General features: G+C 40.9%; 2 protein-coding genes and 1 long non-coding RNA gene across 5 annotated transcripts; 1 reads left to right on the forward strand and 2 right to left on the reverse strand.

Annotated features, from left to right (window-relative positions):
• Positions 1-719: 719 nt before the first annotated feature.
• socs1a (suppressor of cytokine signaling 1a) lies at positions 720-2,761 on the reverse strand. Its single transcript, XM_083565636.1, has 2 exons — positions 2,608-2,761; positions 720-1,614 (listed from the first exon to the last, which is right to left on the reverse strand). The coding sequence occupies exon 2, from the start codon at positions 1,533-1,535 to the stop codon at positions 975-977; it is 561 nt and encodes a 186-aa protein (XP_083421762.1). The 5' UTR covers positions 1,536-1,614; positions 2,608-2,761; the 3' UTR covers positions 720-974.
• A 7,563-nt stretch (positions 2,762-10,324) lies between these two features.
• pigq (phosphatidylinositol glycan anchor biosynthesis, class Q) lies at positions 10,325-19,325 on the forward strand. Of its 3 annotated transcripts, none has more exons than XM_083566524.1 (11): positions 10,325-10,522; positions 12,276-12,974; positions 13,585-13,716; positions 13,818-13,938; positions 14,540-14,666; positions 14,851-15,004; positions 16,246-16,357; positions 16,527-16,607; positions 16,719-16,833; positions 17,099-17,160; positions 17,353-19,325. In XM_083566524.1, the coding sequence occupies exons 2-11, from the start codon at positions 12,313-12,315 to the stop codon at positions 17,503-17,505; spliced, it is 1,719 nt and encodes a 572-aa protein (XP_083422650.1). In that variant the 5' UTR covers positions 10,325-10,522; positions 12,276-12,312; the 3' UTR covers positions 17,506-19,325. The 3 variants fall into 3 exon arrangements, with proteins under 3 accessions (XP_083422650.1, XP_083422651.1, XP_083422649.1); XM_083566525.1 differs by having other exon boundaries at positions 10,485-10,526; XM_083566523.1 differs by lacking the exon at positions 10,325-10,522 and adding an exon at positions 11,574-12,013.
• LOC310740127 lies at positions 14,235-17,547 on the reverse strand. The gene is made up of 3 exons (XR_014537578.1): positions 15,572-17,547; positions 14,417-15,099; positions 14,235-14,361 (listed from the first exon to the last, which is right to left on the reverse strand). It is a non-coding gene; the product is annotated as an uncharacterized lncRNA (long non-coding RNA).
• Positions 19,326-19,372: the final 47 nt, after the last annotated feature.

Here is a 19,372-nt window from a genome sequence, read left to right on the forward strand (position 1 = left end):
TCTGAGTAAAGCAATTTATTCACACTGTGTGTATATTTGTGTAGTGTGGTGTGTGTGTGTGTGTGTGTGTGTGTGTGTGTGTGTTCCTTAACAGGCTCCGCCCGCCCTCTGTTTCTTGTAAATGTGTCTCTAAACCATGAAGAGTTTACGGTCATCGTAGCTCCGCCCCCAACCCTGCTTCTACCCGAATGAGTCAGTCTAGCACGTGTCATTTCAGGAACATTCAGGTACATCGAGAGACGTAATCTAGATGACAAGGTTGGTTAAAAAAAAAAAAAAAAAAAAAAAAAAGCCACAGAGAACATTTCCCCATTCTTAGGAAGCGCCAGATCTACTTTCATCTGAGCGGCGAAATTATTAGGAAGGGATTGGAATACAGATGTAATTCACTTGAGATGTTAATATAATGAAAGGTTCAGCCGTGGAACCCCTCGTGGTGTTCTGAAATGTATTTAACTCAAATCCACACAAGACCTAACCCTCGAGATTGAACAGATAATCTGTTAGTCTCTATAAAAACATGAAAGTTTTAGTGTTTCTTTTGGGAAGAATAAAAGCTTCCTGAAATCCCTGGCCGCGATCCTAAAAGATCTTCCAGAAGCTGTAAAGTGAAAGTACGATTCCCAATGACTTTGTATGAAGCCAGGGGAAACGCTCCAACACCCCCCCCCCCTTTCCCCACCCCCGGTGATGGATAAACCCAAGAAAAAAGTGCCAGATTTGTTTTTTTTAATTGTTTAAAAATACATTTATTACTTTTATAAAAATACTGATAAAGAAATATAGCTTTTTGCATAGCAAAAATAAAATCACAGGAAGCCCCGGGACTCTCTGCATGATAGTGTAAACATTCAACCGCGATGTAAACTTTGAACTCGTTCAAGTCTTTCCAAAATGTGCTACAAAGTGCCTGTTTGCAGCCGTCAAGTATGACCAGCATAATCCCACAGCGGTGCTTTAATGCGTCCGAGCCTTCAGAGCCGATACGGAAAAGAGCGGAGGAAGTCTTTGACGACGGGATTGACCGGAAGTTCATCGATAGCCTGCGCTCCAGATGTTTCGATAATCCGTTTGCGGCAGAGTTCCTGCAGCGATCGTATGCGCTGCTTCCTGTACGGCCGCTGCAGGGTCTTCTTTCCCGTGCTGGAGTAGTGTTCCAGCAGGTGGAAGAGATTCTTGAACGTCTCCTTGCTCCCCGTGAGACTGAAGCACGAGTTCTGGAAGTTTATCCGAATGCTGTTGGGACCCATCAAAGCTCTGTAACTTAGCGTAAAGAAAACGTCCTTCTGTTGACTGTCCCGGATCAGGAACGTTCCCACGGGTTCCTTCCTGAGCTTGTGGTGGGCCTCTTCGACTGTCATGGGCCCCCAGTAGAATCCACTTTCCTCCAGCATCAACGTGGTCTCGACGATGGCCTTGAAGTCGCTCTCGCTCTTGAACGAGCGGAAGTGCGTACGGTTTTCGGGGCGCGGGGGCGGGGCTCGGCGGTCCGCTGAAGTGCCTGACGTGTCTTCCACGGCGCCGTGCGCTACCATCCTACAGGGAAGACCAGCTCCTGGCGCGGTCTTCCATAGTGTAGGGTCATAAAGGTCATTTAGGCGAGGATCATGAGGTCTGATGGGCGGAAAAAAGAGAAGAGAGAACAAACGTTATACACTTCCAAAGACGGAAAATCAGACATGAATCAGCATCATGGATACGCATTTTTGTATATATTTGAATAATTTACATATCTGAGCGCTTAGTTTCTGTTTCCTTAGGTTTCATATGTTCTGCATGAGTTCCTCATTACACTGGAAATGGAAAGGATCTGATTTGGATCCAATGACATTTCTGAGCTTCAGAATATGACCATCATGAAACTGAAGATATGAGATATGGAACATCCCTGTGGTTCAGATGCTTGCTAAAGGTCGGGAATTATAATTACACTAAAATACAACTTCATCTTCTTCCAAAATTTATGGTTTCCCTCTAGACATGTCTCCAGCATCCTCAACTCTCTAATTCTCATGTTTAATTGCCTTTTTTTTATACACTGTAAGACTAATAGAACATTCTGTCCAGTGACCATCTGACCTGAAGTTCATGTCAGAATGAACACAAAAGGGCATGACCAGAAATAAAGTTTGCTGTCGGAACATCTCACAAGGATCTAACGTTTCAACTCCTGGGTTTACAGTTCGGTAAAAGAACCAGAGTTAGAAAAGTCAATCATCAGAAGAAAAAACCGTGAAAGAGAACACTTGAGGTGTAAGTATTGACGTTTCTGAGGTTTAGGTTTCGTGAAATTCCAGGAGGAGCTCCCCAAAGGGTTTTCCGGGAACTTGCAGGAGAACATGCTGTATTCCCAGTAAATAGAAAAAAAACCCTGCTGTGAAACTCGACCCCTTTTAATACTCAGTAAACTATTAACTCGGATTAGAGTTTACAGAGAGATTAGACCAGATTAGACAAGAGACTGGGTGCAGATTCGAGACACACACACACACACACACACACACACACACGCGGCTTTCATTAGATCTGTACAGGCGGGTGGAAGAGCAGGAATTTGGGAGTGAAATTAAAAGTAAATGAATAGAAGGATCCAGTGGAGCGTCTTACCGTTCAGCACTGCGTGGAACAAAGAGCAGGACAGCGGGCAAACATGGCGTCTGTTCGGGCAGGGAATAAACTCCACACCGCGCTCAATTAATTCCATTGACACGAAGCCTGAGCTCCGCTCTGCTCCTCAATGTTCATCACATGAATCAAGCTCAGGCCCGGCGCAGTCTGGTGTTTTTATAGAGACATGAGCTTCAAACCCGCCCTCCTTCCAGACCTCCCTCCCTCCCTCCCTCCCTCACACACACACACACACACACACACACACACACACACACACACACACACACTGCATTTCCCGGAAAGTTTGCTTTCGCTTTAGCTTTAAGCTCTTCTCTGAAATCGTGAGGGTTCTTCAAACCGCAGTGCACCACACACTGTGTGTCAACACGCGAGCTCTGGTTACCGTGACGACCGAGGGTACCAAGTGTGTGTGTGTGTGTGTGTGTGTGTGTGTGTGGTGATAGGTAGGACAGGTAAGCATGCAGAAAATAAAAATAAATATTCTATGTATTTATGCATGCATAAATGTGTGTGTGCGCGCGCGCGTGTGTGTGTAAAGCTAGAACAGGGAAAAAAACAGCATGCTATGTACTTGTGCGTGCGTGCGTGTGTGTGTGTGTGTGTGTGTACAGAAAGCTAGAGGTAACATCCAGAAAAAAAAAAGAATAACATATTATGTATTTCTGCATGCATAAATGTGTGTGTATGTGTGTGTGATGTATGCATGGATGTATGTATGTGTGTGTGTGTGTGTGTGTATATATATATTTAGGTCCATTCTTTATATACCCATAAGTATGTGCACCCTGACATCCATATCATTACATCCTCTTTGTACACTACAGTATTACAAAAACACGTCAAGGCCCAAAACAAGCATAACACCTCTGTACACAACCCAAGCTCCTGATGTTTTTTAAAGTTTAGTGTGGAAGAACTTGAGTGTCCTGCACAGAGCTTCTTGTATCAGAATGAACATGAATCCTCACAGCCATGCTGCAAAGCAGAAGAGTGGAGCTCCAGCAAACACATGAAGTTCTACAAGCACATACTTTTGGATGTATAGTGTATGTTTCTGTTTGTGTGTGTGTGTGTGTGTGTGTGTGTGTGTGTGTGTGTGTGTGTGTGTGTGCACGTATGGAGTGTGCACACACTTGATCCTATGATCGTATCAGTGCAGATGTTGGTGCAGTTTACACTGTGCCATGTTGCCAGACTGTTGCATTATAACACCTAAACGTGCTGCAACGACTACAGAGATGTCTGGTCTATATATATATATATAATGCGTTGAAAAACGCCTCCACCCAAACAGGGTAGAGTTACACACGGGGTTAATTATCGACTTGGTGAGGCACGCAGTGAGACGAGCCTCAAGGTGTGCATAAGGACGTGTATCTGCGTGAAGATTGTTCTCTTGGACAGCTGCTCCTAACAATGATTTCATTGTGAAACTGAAATGCCATACACACCAGCACAACCAGCACACACACACACACACACACACACACACACACACATATACATCTCCAGTCAGTTTGAGTCAAGCTGCTCTACTGCATACAGCAAACTTTCATTTCTGTAAGAGTTTCTCAGAAATGCTCATGTTTACCGCACGGTGGGACGGACCATTTCTTTTTTTTTTTTTTCCTATTTCACATCTGGCAGATGAGATTATATCACGACAAGTAGCGCATGAGTAACTGCAGTTCCTCTGAGCTTGAGGTTCACTTCTAAGCAAATGGGTTCTTTTGGGGAAATTGGGATTTTTGTGATTTTGTGCATTATAACACTGAATACTTTTGTTTTGCATCTTAGTAGACGTGTGCAGATGTTTGTAATCAAATGCATTCTGCAGTTAAAACATTGAATTTTGTCTAATTAGAAAGTATAATTTTTGAGGTATTTTCTCGCTAAGGTTTAGAAGATAGAACGTTTGCTATGATATAATATCACCTTTCAGGTTACAGGATTGTTTTGTCCGTAAAGAACACAAGTTTGGAGATGTTCTTCAACTACGCTTTCTACTAATACTTTCTTATTTTTCGCATTATTATTATTATTATTATTATTATTATTATTATTATGATTATGATTATGATTATCCAGTCCAGTGAAAATCCCAGTAAAAAGTTCTTATATAAACCTTATATAGGAGCATATTGACCCAAATACGTAATTAAACAAGGTTATTAGGTCACTGTGTAAAAATGTGTGTGTGCATGTGTATTTATATTCATGCACTGTGTGTGGTGTGTGTGTATCTCTTACAATTTCACAGTTGTTTTACAGGAAAGTGAAAGTGAAAGTGACCTTGGAGTTCTCCAGCCTGCCAGCAGATGCTGCTCTTTCGTATAAACTAACAGCGCAGTCATTCCTGTTCCTGTCAGGTTCCCCTCAAAGCCCCTTCCATTATTCTATTATTATTCTATTCCATTATTCTTATAATCAGTGTCAGTAGTCGAAGGGGCTCATAAGGGATTTATTACCTGTTTAATACCTTCTGAGAGAGAATGCAGGAATGTGCAGGGGGTCGTGTGCAGATCACAGTGTCATGTCACCACACAGTCCCTAAACATGCCTCGATGAGAACAGATCTTAGTTTCATTTCTGGACACGTTCTGGACAGTGTTTATGTTCTCCACACAAGCATGTCCACGTAGTATATACACAGCACAGTAACCCGGCTTACATGATCACTGCGCACGTTTATACGTAATAACAAATATCATGTCTGAAATTAAGTTAAAAATAAAACACTCATTTCGATTGTCCGCCATTATGGACTTTTATTGTTGGAAAAACCTTTTTTTAAATATATATATATATATATAACGAGAGTATTATTTTTATTTCCTACAATCCATCAACTAACTATTGCTGTAAAACTACATTTAAAACCAGTGGCCAACTTTGATTTTGGTGAATCCTGCAACTGAGCAAAACATCACTGTATAAGTGTTCATGCGTTCATGCCCTCTGTCCAGTTTTCAAGAAATTGCCTAAAGACATTCGGGGAACTTTATAAACACACCACAGAAGGATGTGTAGGTTAGAATGCAGTGATAAGAACTGGATTCAGTTCTCCGTCTGTGTCTTCACTCACTTTCATATTCGACAAAATTCCCACAAGTCACATGACCTACCTACAACTCAAACCATAAAAGCCACGTCACTGCTTTCTTATCTCGAACTTCTCCCCACTCAGCAACCCAGTAATGACATTGGAATGACAAACGGCTGTTTAGGTGACTTTTACAACTCGACCTCAGTCTGCTGTTTCTTTTAAGTCGACTCGATGCCTTGAAACTAATTTTCTATCACTTTCACAAAAAGTGTTCCTTCTCCAAAATCACTCTCCTACTGTGCTGCTTTTACGTTTTATTTCTAGTAACTATAAATTATTATAAATATAAGTGTAATTAACATAATTAAATCAAGGTGCGATAATCGAAAAAAGTTTGAGTTAATATCACGTATCATGTAATCCATCTTGAAATGCTCATCTGAGAGAAGAGTGCAGAAGTTTGTCTCTTTTTGGCCTTCAAGTGGGAAAGTGTTCATCTGTTTTAAAACTGATCTATAAATCAGAACAATTTATAGACAAAATACTATTAAATAAATAGGGGGGGGGGGTGTAATAAAAGTGGGCGCTCAGTGGTTAAGGAGTTGAACTTTGGATCTGAAGGTCATTAGTTAAAATTCCAGCAACACGGGGCCCCTGAGCAAGGCCCTTAATTCCATAGCTGCTTAGATGTATTAAATGAATAAACGTCTGCCAAGTGCCATAAACGTAAATGTTATGCAATACAATAAACACAAGGAATCGGATCTCTGAAGCAGTAAACAAATACATCACCAAATTAAATTATGTCTTTAATTGGTTGCTTAAGTTTATTATGTTACAGCCTGCAAACACCAGCTGGCGCTATTTTACCAGCTCACGATCGCTTTACGAAGCGACTCACTCCAGTTAAATTACAGAAAACGCTGATCACAATGCAAATAAATCCATTAAGTCTCTTACCAGTGTGTTGGATTCCATCAGGATCTACTGAAGATCTTTAAAACAAACCTTGTGAAGTATTTAGAGCTGTTTCTTATAGGAAAAGACGGGATTGCAGTTTATTCATAGAATCTTTGTTCAGGTCACAGAGCGTTTAGTGAACTCTTTACTGTTCTACAGAGGAAAAGCACTCAGGAAGATTACGCTCTTTTAAAGAGTGACTTCGAAAAGGGTTGAGTAGACTGAGAGAGAGAGGAGACTGAGTGAGGCGTCTGAGAGATAAACCGGAGAGGAGACTGAGAGCGAATTCTGAGAAAGAAGATTGAGTGAGAAATCTGAAGAAAAGTCTGAGAAAAAAAACTGAGAAAGAAAGTCTGAAAAAAGGAAACTGAGAAAGGAGACCTGGAGAGAAGTTCAAAGAGCAATCTGAGAGAGTGAGTTGAGAGAGGAGACAGAGAGAGAAGTCTGAGAAAGGAAACTGAGAGTGGAGACTGTAAGAGAAAACTGTGAGAAGACACTAAGAGAGATGTCTGAGAGAGGAGGCTGAGAGAGCAGTCTGTAAAAGGAATCTGAGAATGGGGACTGAGAGAAGAGACTGGGAGAAGTCTGAGAGAAGACTGAGAGAAGTCTGAGAGAAGAGACTGAGAGAAGTCTGAGAGAAGAGACTGCAGGAAGTCAGAGAGAAGAGACTGAGGGAAGTCTGAGAGAAGAGACTGGAAGAAGTCTGAGAGAAGAGACTGGGAGAAGTCTGAGAGAAGAGACTGAGAGAAGTCTGAGAGAAGAGACTGAGAGAAGTCTGAGAGAAGAGACTGCAGGAAGTAAGAGAGAGAAGAGACTGAGGGAAGTCTGAGAGAAGAGACTGGAAGAAGTCTGATAGAAGAGACTGAGGGAAGTCAGAGAGAAGAGACTGGAAGAAGTCTGAGAGAAGAGACTGGGTGAGAAGTCTGAGAGAAGAAACTGGGTGAGAAGTCTAAAAGAAGAGACTGGGTAAGAAGTCTAAAAGAAGAGACTGGGTGAGAAGTCTGAGAGAAGAGACTGGGTGAGACGTCAGAGAGGAAGAATAACTGAAAAGCCTGAGAGAGGAGACCAAACGAGCAGTCTGTGGAAGCAATCTGAGAAAGGAGACTGAGAGAAGTGATTGAGAGAGAAACGTCTGAGAATAGAGACTGAGTGAGAAGACTTAATATCAGGTTAATGATCATTTATATAATTGTTCTCTTTCCATAATGAGAACATTCAGGCTTATAAACAAATCTCCCACACAAACCTCTTCCCCCAACCCCCCGTCTCTCTCTGTCTCTCTCTCTCTCTCTCCCCCTTCTCTCTCTCTCTGTCTTTCTAAAAGCACAACAGGAAGAAGGGTTCAGAGAAATTCAGGTGTTTGTGTAAATAAATGTCTTTCCAGGAATTTAAAGAGACGAGACGAAACAGTCCTATTACAGGGACGTTACAGGAAATACAGGAAGTGTGTCTCTAAGCCACATGACCACTTCTGCTAGTCACCAATAAAAACACATCAGCTCATGACCCTCGATGTTCTGAAACTTTGTAGACACACTGAGAGACAGGAAGTTGGGATGATTGTGCTGTGACATTTCATACATTTTACCGAGAACTTCTTGTTTACATGACGGCTTATATTTTCTCATTAAGCCCTGGCGAAGTAGCGAACACTGATGGCGTGATAAAGCAGAGTCACTGTTACCACTGCCTGAAGTTGTCTTCTTCAGTGTCCCTCAGTGTCTTCTGTCCTCTCGCACCTCAGCAGTGAGCCAACAATTACAATTAAACTATGACTTTTCAGATTTTTTTATAGTTTGTAGTAGTTACAATGAATGACTTTATAGCAGCTGTAAACAGTCTGGAGTTTTTCTTTTTCCTTCTCCTCCCACAGTGTGTCTTCCTTTTTCTTCTCCTTCATCTTATTGTTCTTATTACTGGTAAATTCTAATCTTACCACTATACAAATGTCACTAGAGACTCCTTCCCTTTGTGTTTAAACATCCCTTCTTCACGGAACACCAACGCTTTTGAGGAGAAATGTTTCGATTCCGCTTGTGTGAGCTGCTGCCTTGGAAAACTGATCATCACCTTCCGACCAATCGCCATCCAGAATTCTCGATCACATGTAATAAATAATTTCCTGCACATTTCTCTCAGCATTTTCTATTCTGATTTCTTCTCCAGCTCATTTCCTCATACTGTGGCTTTACTCGAAGGAACCATTTTCTGGAACCCTCTTCCTGGTTTTTACTACAAACAGCAGTGTTACAGGATTTAACGTTCAATACATGACCTTCAGGTTCTCTCGCTTTTTTCCCTGTTAGATAAAACAAGGAGTAAACACACACACACGCGCACACACACACACACAAACACACACACACACACACACACGAAATGATATGATGTGAAATGATGTAGTCATGGCTTTTTATTATGCAAGTCCAAACGATCCACCAAGGATTTCTTCACAGTTTCCTGGATGATTTTATGTTTCTTAACTTACAAATGTGCTCCTTGGAACCCAGAAGAACCACAGAAGGGTCCAAATAAAAATCACACGTCGATAAGTTATTAATATGAATATATATATATTTTTTTTAACGCAATGTTCACTTGTTCCTCTGTGGACATTTCCTGATGTGTGGTAATGATCCTTGTTGACAGATTCACCACTTTGCTGAGATTCAGTGAAGATTTGCTTTATTGCGTCTTTCCACAGAATTATTCTATTCTATTCTATTCTATTCTATTCTATTCTATTCTATTCTATTCTATTCTATTCTAATATTTAAGTTTGCAACCTAAAATACCAATATTCGATTGGAGTTGATCAGATTCAACAGATTTTATAATACACACACACACACACACACACACACACACACGTGTGTACATAGAAAGGATAATATATTGTATAAAAAGGAGGATGGGGAATTAGTGGTTAAGGTATTGGACTTAGATCTGAAAGTCATGAGTTCAAATCCTAATCTCAGCCACACCATTCTGCCAGTCCTGGGCCCCTGAGTGTGGCCCTTATCTCCATAAGTGCTCAATTGTATGAATGAGATGAATGTAGGTCGCTCTGGATAAGGACAGCTGAGAAATAGCATAAATGTAAATAAAAAGTGCAAGTAGTGAATAAATACCGGCTCAGATCATGGAGTAATTATACATGATTAATAAATATAATGAGACCGGATTGAGAATGAGGTATAGGGCAAGTGAGAATGGGGCAAATGGTAGCGCAAGAGACACACATCTGCCATATGAATAATTGCTTATTATTTTAAAGATTCAACCAAAGTCTCACAAATCCTGTTTTTCAGCGCCATCTACTGGTCATATTGACGCATTTCTCCTTATATTTGTATCCAGTGGAAATGTTCCCCTTTTTAATTTGATTGGTTGAAAAGACGTTAAATATTAAAATATACATTAAAATTTACACTAAAGATAAAGCCAAAGAGTTCACAATATATCTCTAATTCTACATTTTATCTGATCTTATTATAATAATTATAATAATCTACTGGGATTATCATCAGTGTCAGAATTACTTGTATTTAACGGTTATAATTAATGAATAATTAGACAGAGTAATCCATACACTGTTTTGCCATTGTTTCCATATAACTGTGAATAAGTTTTTATCTTTTGTTAACCTCCACACTGAGAGATATGTGTACACACCCAAACACAACTGTCCATTCTACAAACCACGTGTGTGTGGAGTCTCCACTCTTATCTCCTGCAGGTCTTATCACTGAAAATAAACGCTTTTTCTGTTTGTTCTTGTTTTTTGTTTTTTTTGTAAATGGAAAAGAGCGGGTTTTTCTTTCTGCAGTGTCATTTAACTTTCTTTGAGCAGAGAGTAACTGCTGGAGACTTGACTGAACACAAGTAAGTTGTTATTTAATATATTTTATAAAATATTTTAATTAATAAAAAAATACTATGAAATTATTATTATTATTATTATTATTATTATTATTATTATTATATAATCAGCATTTTAATGCGTTTTAGATGATAAATTGTACATTGTGTATTAAAAGTTATATTTTGTAGGTCATAATGAAGTGTATTTTACTTCTCCCACTTCAATATTAAAATATGAATTAAGGAATTTCTTTAGAATGAGAAGGAAACATTTACATGTAAAGCTGATGTGAAATATAAAAGAACAGCGGAAATGATTCGAAGTGAAAATTCATTTCGAGGTTTTAGCTGAAACGTACAGTTTTGTGCAAAAGTTTTATTCAGGTGTGAAAAAAATGCCGTAAAGTGAAAATGCTTTCAATGAACAATAAAGAAAGCAAAATGAAACAAAAGAGAGAAATCCAAATCAAATCAACATGACGGCTGGAAGTAAAAGTTTTGGCCTTAACATCATCGAGTCCATCTGGGATTACAAGAGAACATAGGATTTGAAGAGCCATCATCAACAGAAGATCTGTGCTTGGTTCTCCAAGAGGTTTGGAACAACCTACCTGCTGAGTTCCTTCAAAAACTGTGTGCAAGTAAATCTAGAAACAATTAATGCTTGATTGGGATTTTTTTCTGTGAATTATTTGAACTAAAATTTCAATCCAGATCATTATTTTGCTGTTCTTTTATCCAAAATCGTCTCAGCTTTAAAAGCAAATGGTTTTTTCTCATTATGAAGAAATTCCTAATTTTATGTAAATTATATTATAATTTTGGTGATGAAAGTAGACAGCTTCATTATGACAACATAATATTAATAATAATAATAATAATAATAATAATAATAATAATAATAATAATAATAATAATAATAATAAAGTATTTTTTCATTTCCAAACTTTTGCGCAGTATTGTATTTTGTTAATTTTGTTTTTAATTCACATTTATTCCACATTAAATCCCATCCAAACTTTTCCGGAACTAAGGTTTTGACATCTATTGTTTCTTCCGTCGGTTTTTCAAAGGGACACTCTCTAAATAAAAAGCTTTGGGTTGTAACTCAAAATATCTCCGTTTTCTAAGTAGGTTTACTATGTAGGGTATGAGTGATATATTTTCCGCCCTAGCTCTAGTGCGCACTAGAGAGAATTGAGATATATTTGGGACGCAGCTTTTCTACCTTCTCTGTATTACATCGTATCGTAGCTAGCATGTGTAGCTGTTGTCGAGTGAACTGATAGAAAGTTAGCTCGCTAGTTAGCATGCCAGATAAATAAGATTGTTACATTATTAAACTCTTTATTGTGATAGATATTTGTGTGTGAATGTGAGATTTGAGAATGTAAATGTTGGATAATTGTAGTATATTAGAAAGTCAACTGTCAAAATCCAGGACGGTTTTCCGGAGGCGTGTGGTTTCTATAGAAACGGTTGCAGGATCCAGTATGTGAAGGACACAAAGAGGTCATTTGTCTTTAAAGCAAAATTTATTGTAATTAAATAAACAACAAAAAAAAAAATCTCCTTAATTAGTGGTGTGATGTTATTTTTTTAAAACGATACTTTACGATACTTTGTACGATTTCACGGTATTAACATCCAAATCAGCAGCTTACTAATGAAACCTCTGAGCTGCAGGTTTTAACTGATGCCCAGGTGTAAATAGTTTCACTTTATTCACTCATGCACTTGAGAATTCTCTAAACTGACTGTGTTTCATTGACAGGTTTTGTTTTGAGATACATTTTCAGTAAAGTGCAGTCATGGTGTTGAAGATCTTCTTCCCACGATGCTGCAACATGGCCGACAGCGGTCTTCTCGTGGGACGCTGGATCCCGGGCCAGGACTCGGCCGTGGTGCTCGCCGTCATTCACTACCCTTTTATACCTGGCCAGGTGAAGAAGTACCTGAGCGAGCTGCACAGTCAGACTCAGGTGGATCTGACCGTTCTGGGCTCGTGGAGCTTCTCCAAGGACAGCCAGAAAGACATGGACGAGTTCTTGAAAGACCTCAGTACCATCTTCTCTCACTCTCGCTGGCTGCAGCTGAGCCGCGAGCCTGGCAAGAGAGGCTTCGCTTGCGAGGTGGTGCATAAAAACGGACACGCGGCCGGAGACGAGGAACACGAAACCATCTTCGTTCATTACGATCAGAGGAAGGTTATGCTCTCGCAGCTTCATCCTGTCCAAGAGAACGGTGCTGATGTGAAGTCTTCGGAGCTGCGTGCCGTTTTTCACACCGTTTCCCAGAGCGAGCCGCTCTTCCTCTTCGACAAATATGATGACGGGCCGCTGAAGTTGACCCACTGGCAGTCGGACGGCAGGGAGGCGAGCATCCTGGTGGAACTGATCAAACAAGCGTCCGTCCCCATCTGCATGCTCCTCACCTTACTGGTGCGCTGGTGGAAATGGCTGTGCAGCTTCAGGTGAGTCGGGATTAGTGGATCTACAGTGTGTGTGTGTGTGTGTGTGTGTGTGTGTGTGTGTGTGTGTGTGGAGCAGCAGTGTAGATGTTATAATTGACAATATATAAGAATACACCACAGATTAACTGTACACTACATCAGGGGTCCCCAAACTACGGCCCCCACATTTGGGACGGCCCTTTGAACAATGCCAGAGACATATTTTTTTTTTAACATTTTTACTCGTTTAATGTCTGTTAGCTATTAAAAGTGTTTCGAGGCACCGATAGTTGAACCCAGGAACTATCGACTATCAACAAAAATCCCTAAGGATAGTTTTTCCGGGCTCCCAGTCATTACGACAGTCATTATTATTTATTACATTCACCCACTAACCATATGCATAAAGAAGTAAATGTTTTGATTTCAGTAGCAATAAATATGAAATAACATCATCATGATAGTAATCACGCCGTTTCAATACGCGATAAATCTTTTGAAAAGTGACGTTAATTTTTCTGTACAGTTCAGAACATAAACTAATCCAGCTTTAGGAGGCGAAATAAATGCTTTTAAAATCATAATAAAATAAAAAGTATGTTACGAAGGTTGACCCGGTTTTTATTTGTAGGGTGCTGAATATTTGGCCGGTGCGCTTCATTTCGAGCAAGTTGTCCACCTGCGTTCAGGTAGGATACAGGACGGAGCAATTCCAAACCGTCTTCTCAACCAGCAAGGCCACGACGCACATGGAGTTCATGAGGTACGAGACTGAAGCCCGTGTGTGATGTTTATTATTTGAGTCTAATCGGAGGAGGACGAGTTTGCAGCAGTGTGGTGTGTGTTTTATTTTTCTCTTTGCAGAAAAGCGAACATTTTCGTGTCCTTCTTTGTGGACACAGCTCTGGGACTGCTGCTGATCTCGTGGCTCTACAGGGAGAACCGTATCAGCTACCTCGCTAACACTTTAGTACCGGCTGCTGATGTGAGTACTGTTTACACACACACTTACACAAAGTATACTGCATGGTGACACACCTGTACACCTGAGGGTTTACACCGCAATCAGAAATCCTGCCTTCATGATACACGACTGGGTTTATTGACTGCGGTGTAGTGTATCAGATCACCTGCCAGTCAGTGTGAAAGCCTTGTGGCCTGTTTAACTTTGGGTCATGGTCAAGGGGGTGTGGCCTATTTGTCCCTCATTCATATTGAAGGAGGTGTGACCTCTACATATTTTCTTACAATGAAGGACAGGTGTGGTGTTTTACGCTGTTAAGAGGTGTGGCCTCTTAACCTGTCACTCAAAGCGAAGAGGGTGTGGCCTACTAACCTAACGCTTACAAAGAAGGAGGTGTGGCCTCCACCCAACCCTCACATATGTACCAGTTACATTAAATGAACACTAATGTCCTACACTCTGTATAATTCAGCGTGTGTAACGTTATTACTCATCATACGTCCAATGTTATTAAGAGCAGAATGTACAGGTTCTCCTGCAGCTCTGAATGAACTCTAGAGATAATATAAACATGATGCTGTGTGGAACAGAAACAGAGAACGCTGTTGTGTTTGTTTTCCAGCATGTAGCCAAGGAGCTGCAGAACCTGCTGGAGTGGCTCATGGGTGCCCCCGCTGGACTGAAGATGAATCGCGCTCTAGATGAGGTCCTGGGGAAATTTTTCCTTTACCACATCCATCTGTGGATCAGTGAGTGATGGCCATCGTTTCACTAAAAAACTTAATCCGCTCTTTCAGTGTAAAGTGTTACTGTGTTACTGGATAGAGCATGAGGCGAAAAAGATTTCATTTCATTAGAATTTCACACTGCAGTCTGATCTCATGTTCAGTCATTTATTTCTGCTGTTTATTAATTTTTTTTTTGCATCCTCAGGTTACATCCGTCTGATGTCTCCCTTCATTGAAATGATCCTGTGGTACGTCGGACTCTCTGCCTGCCTGGGTTTGACCTTTGCCCTTTCTGTGCTGTCGGACATTGTAGCGCTTCTGACCTTCCACATCTACTGTTTTTACGTGTACGGAGCTCGGTAAGGACCGCCATCACCATGTCTGCGTAACCTGTCATCATAACATCATGTCATATAGAAGGAGATGGTATAGGAAGACACTATGTCTCCTGTCTCTGATTGTTAATGGTATTCACAGGCCGAAGTGTGTGTGTGTGTGTGTGTGTGTGCGCTTGTGTGTGTGTGTGTGTGTGTGTGTGCGCTTGTGTGTGTGTGTGTGCGCTTGTGTGCGCTTGTGTGTGTGCGCTTGTGTGCGCTTGTGTGTGTGTGCGCTTGTGTGTGCGCTTGTGTGTGCGCTTGTGTGTGCGCTTGTGTGTGTGTGTGTGTGTGTGTGTGTGCGCTTGTGTGTGTGTGTGTGTGTGTGTGCGCTTGTGTGTTTGTGTGTGTGTGTGCGCTTGTGTGTGTGTGTGTGTGTGTGTGTGTGTGTGTGTGCGCGCTTGTGTGCGCGTGTGTGCGTGTGTGTGCGTGTGTGTGCGCTTGTGTGTGTGTGTGTGTGTGTGTGTGTGTGTGTGTGTGTGTGTGTGCGCGCGCGCGCAGGTTGATTACACATTCTAGCCCTCTATTTTTATTCTATTATAAAGGATTCACAGTGATTCTTATTTTCATTTTGTTATTTTACCAGCAGAGGGCAGCATCTGTTTTTAGTTGTTTGTTTGTTTGTTTGTTTTTTAACATTAAAGTATATACTATATGGACAAAAGTATTGGGACACCCTGACTTTTCCAGCCATATGTGGTTCTTCTTCAAAGTGTTACCACAAAGCTGGAGAAACACAGGACGTCTTTGGATGCCGTAGCATAAAACTTCGCCTTCACTTGAGCTAATAGACCCAAACATGTTCCTGCATGACAGGAACCCCTGTAGATAAAGATTTATAAAGATCTCCATGAAGATCTGCTTTTAATAGTAGATAGATCTCCTGCTGTAGAACAAGGACAGGGCTCGTCAACTCACCTACATCACTACCTGACTTTACTAACACACGTCCTTGTGGCTGAGTAAGCACATATCTCCACAAAATCTGGAGAAACATCTTCCCAGAAGAGTGGAGGTTATTAAAGCAAATAGGGACAAAATTTTGGAATGATATGTTCAAAAAGAAGCAGAGACCAATGCTCAGGTGTTGTTTATATTGAACAGTATATAGATTTTACACGTTCTTCCAGAAACACGATATCGTGATCCTTCAACATTCTGTTCAGCATTTTAAAGACCCCACTTGTTTTGGATGGACACAACACAAGCCGTCTGTCTCCCTGCAGGCTCTACTGTCTGAAGATCTACGGCCTGTCGTCTCTCTGGAGGCTTTTCCGTGGGAAGAAGTGGAACGTCCTGCGACAGCGCGTGGACTCCTGCTCTTACGACCTTGACCAGGTATCATGCACCCGGTCCAAGTGTGAAGGATGATGGACTATTCGTTTTATTTCCATTTTTGTTTATTGAAGCTTCAGGTGGAACTCACACTGATACCACACATGGATGTTCTGTGTGTCGGACCACTTTTATCTTTTAATCTGTGTTTTTATTTATTATTATTCTGCAGTTGTTTCTTGGGACTTTGCTCTTCACCATCCTGTTGTTTCTGCTCCCCACCACCGCACTTTATTACCTGGTCTTTACTCTGGTGAGTGAAAGCCATTGATGCAGGAGGAAATGTGTGTTTCATTCATGAAGCTCTGATGGTGGTGGAGTCAGTGGTCTTATGAGTGCTGTTGTTGCTTTGATGTGTTTGTAGCTGAGGCTGGTGGTGGTGACGTTCCAGGGTCTGATCCACCTCAGTGTAGACTTTATTAACTCCTTCCCCCTGTTCGCCCTGGGGCTGCGCATCTGCAGGCCATACAGACTGGCCGGTGGGTCTCGCTAACATCTACGCAACATCTACACACCTGCACAACATCTATACACCTGCACAACATCTACGCAACATCTACACACCTGCACAACATCTACACACTAGCTCTACACACCTGCACAACATCTATGCAACATTTATATACCTGCACATTTATCTACACACCTGCACAACAAATATGAAGCATGTGAACACCTGCACGTCATCATCACACCTGATCAACTGAAACTAAAGTACACTGCATGTCTGCGTGTGTGTTTCAGAGGGAGTAAAATTCTGTGTCCTGCATGAAGAACCTGGTGCTCCACTTCACCTGCTGATGGAGGTAAAAGGCCTACACACTGTTTTTCATTCTCCTCACTCATATTTATGTTCACCTGCATATACCTCAGGTATAGATGATGTTTAGGACACACAGACAGACAGACAGATCTCTCTCTCTCTGTCTCCATCTCTCTGTCTATCTGTATCTATAATTAATGTGTGTGTGTGTGTGTGTGTGTACGTGTGTGTACAGATTAACCCTCTGCAGTGCAGTTCGGTGCTGCAGTGTTACCGCACCGAGACGTCCAGCTGTTCGTCCAGAGACTCGTGGCTCACTTTGGTTAAGAAGCTGTTTGTAGGAGAACTCATTTACCCCTGGAGGCAGAAGAGCACAAAGACTGATTAAAACGCACCTGAGACACTCCCGAGCTCAACTACACCCCCCCCCGTGCCCCCGTGACCAGCCTGCCCACACGCTGCCCACTTTCTTCCTTCCTGAGTCAGACGGCGTCTGTATTCTATAAGGAACTGAACAGTCTGGTATTTCTTACTCAGACACTCAGACGCTACTGATTAATATATTTTGTCTTAATACGTTACAAAAATCTTGATCGATTTATTTACTAAATAATTGATTTATTATTAATGATATGCGTTTGCCTTTTTGTTATTTTTATAAATATTTAAAAGGTGCCAGTTTTAGCAGTCAGCTGTTCTAATTAACAAGTAGAAGAGAAACACATTCTCGTGTTTCTCAGTAGTTTATAAATGACCATAGTGATAATAAGGCTGATGTGTATCTAATGAAACAAAGTGACCAATACTGTTGCCTTCACCTGAGACATTCGTTCATACACTGATTTACCTCTAAATGCCATTTACACACTCGTATTTTTTCTGTAGAGCTCTCGACAATAAACACTGTCTCAAAGCAGCTTTACAGAATGTAAGAATAAGAGGAAGAAAACCTTGAGAGAAACCAGACGCAAAAAAGTGTGTGTGAGAGATTTTCATTTGGCTGTGTGTGTGTGTGTGTGTGTGTGTGTGTGTGTGTGTGTGTGTGTGTGTGTGTGTGTGTGTGTGTGTGGTGCCGCCGCCAATAAAAGCTTTTAGTTGTCATTCCTGCGCTCTGTTGCTGTTCTCCTCAACTCAGCGAGCGCAGACAGTTTCCACTTCCACAGTATTGAATTATATAAAAACTCCTATTTCATCAACACGATGATTATGAGGCAGCGAGGCTCCGCTTTTTAAATGGAATCCATTAGAACCTCATCGCTAGATGTTTGTGTGTTTGAGAATAGTGCTCCAGATGTCCCCTCATGTCCCATGAGATGCTCCTGTTTCAGTAATCCAGACACGGTCCAGGCACGAGGACTTCACAAAGCAATTACCATTTTTAATCTCCTATTTGGAGTGTGTGTGTGTGTGCGCGCGCGCGCGCGCTTTAACACTCCCTGTGTGACCTTTGCCCTCTTATGGGCCTCAAAGACCTCTCCAGCTGTCATGTGGAAAGTGTCTGGTGGAAATCAGGAATTTATCTTCTTTCTTTCTTTTAATAAAGTGTTATTTTATCTGTAGCAGAATATCAGACTTTCTGTTTCTGCATTCATTAATTGATGTAGGATTTATTTTGCTATAATTCCTGCATCTTCTTACGTGACTCTGTCAGATCTACATTCACCCGAAACTAATTTCAGGAATTTGTGTTTAGAAACTAATTATAAAAAAAATAAAATGATGTGGAAATACAGAAAATGAGACTAAATATTGTGTGTTAATTTCAGGCCTATACAAACAGCACTATTGGTCTACTTCTATTTGTCTGTATCTCTATATATCTTCTTATATGTTTGTCTCTTTCTGTACATCTATATTGTCTATCTGCTTGTCTCTTTCTTTCTTTCTTTCTTTCTTTCTTTCTCCTCTTCTCTTCTCTCTTTCCATCTACATGACCTAAAACAGTCTTTTTTTTTTTTCTTCATTGTATTTTTTTTGTCCTAACAATAGAGGTGGGTATTCCAGTTTCTTTCACTGAGTCAAATCATTCGACTCAGCTTACTTAAGAGTCGAGTCTTTGGCTTATTGTCATTTTTCCCCCACCTACACGTGACAGATGCCACATCTTCGCCTTGTGATTTATTTCATAAATACAAATCTTCTTGAAAAATCTCTCTTTTAGTTTTTCTTTCCATTATAATAAACGATGTCGGATTGTTGCGACTTGCAGACGGATCCTCATTAATGATTCCTGATTATCCATTTATTCATGCGCG

This window comes from Silurus aristotelis (assembly GCF_946808225.1).
Source record: "Silurus aristotelis genome assembly, chromosome: 17".
Lineage (NCBI taxonomy): Eukaryota > Metazoa > Chordata > Actinopteri > Siluriformes > Siluridae > Silurus > Silurus aristotelis.

Coding starts and splice junctions, on each gene's coding strand:
- pigq (XM_083566524.1), top strand. CDS start 12,313: ATGGTGTTGAAGATCTTCTTCCCACGATGCTGCAACATGGCCGACAGC. Junction 13,939..14,539: donor CTTTAGTACCGGCTGCTGAT/GTGAGTACTGTT, acceptor TTTGTTTTCCAG/CATGTAGCCAAGGAGCTGCA. Junction 15,005..16,245: donor TTTTACGTGTACGGAGCTCG/GTAAGGACCGCC, acceptor GTCTCCCTGCAG/GCTCTACTGTCTGAAGATCT.
- socs1a (XM_083565636.1), bottom strand. CDS start 1,535: ATGGTAGCGCACGGCGCCGTGGAAGACACGTCAGGCACTTCAGCGGAC.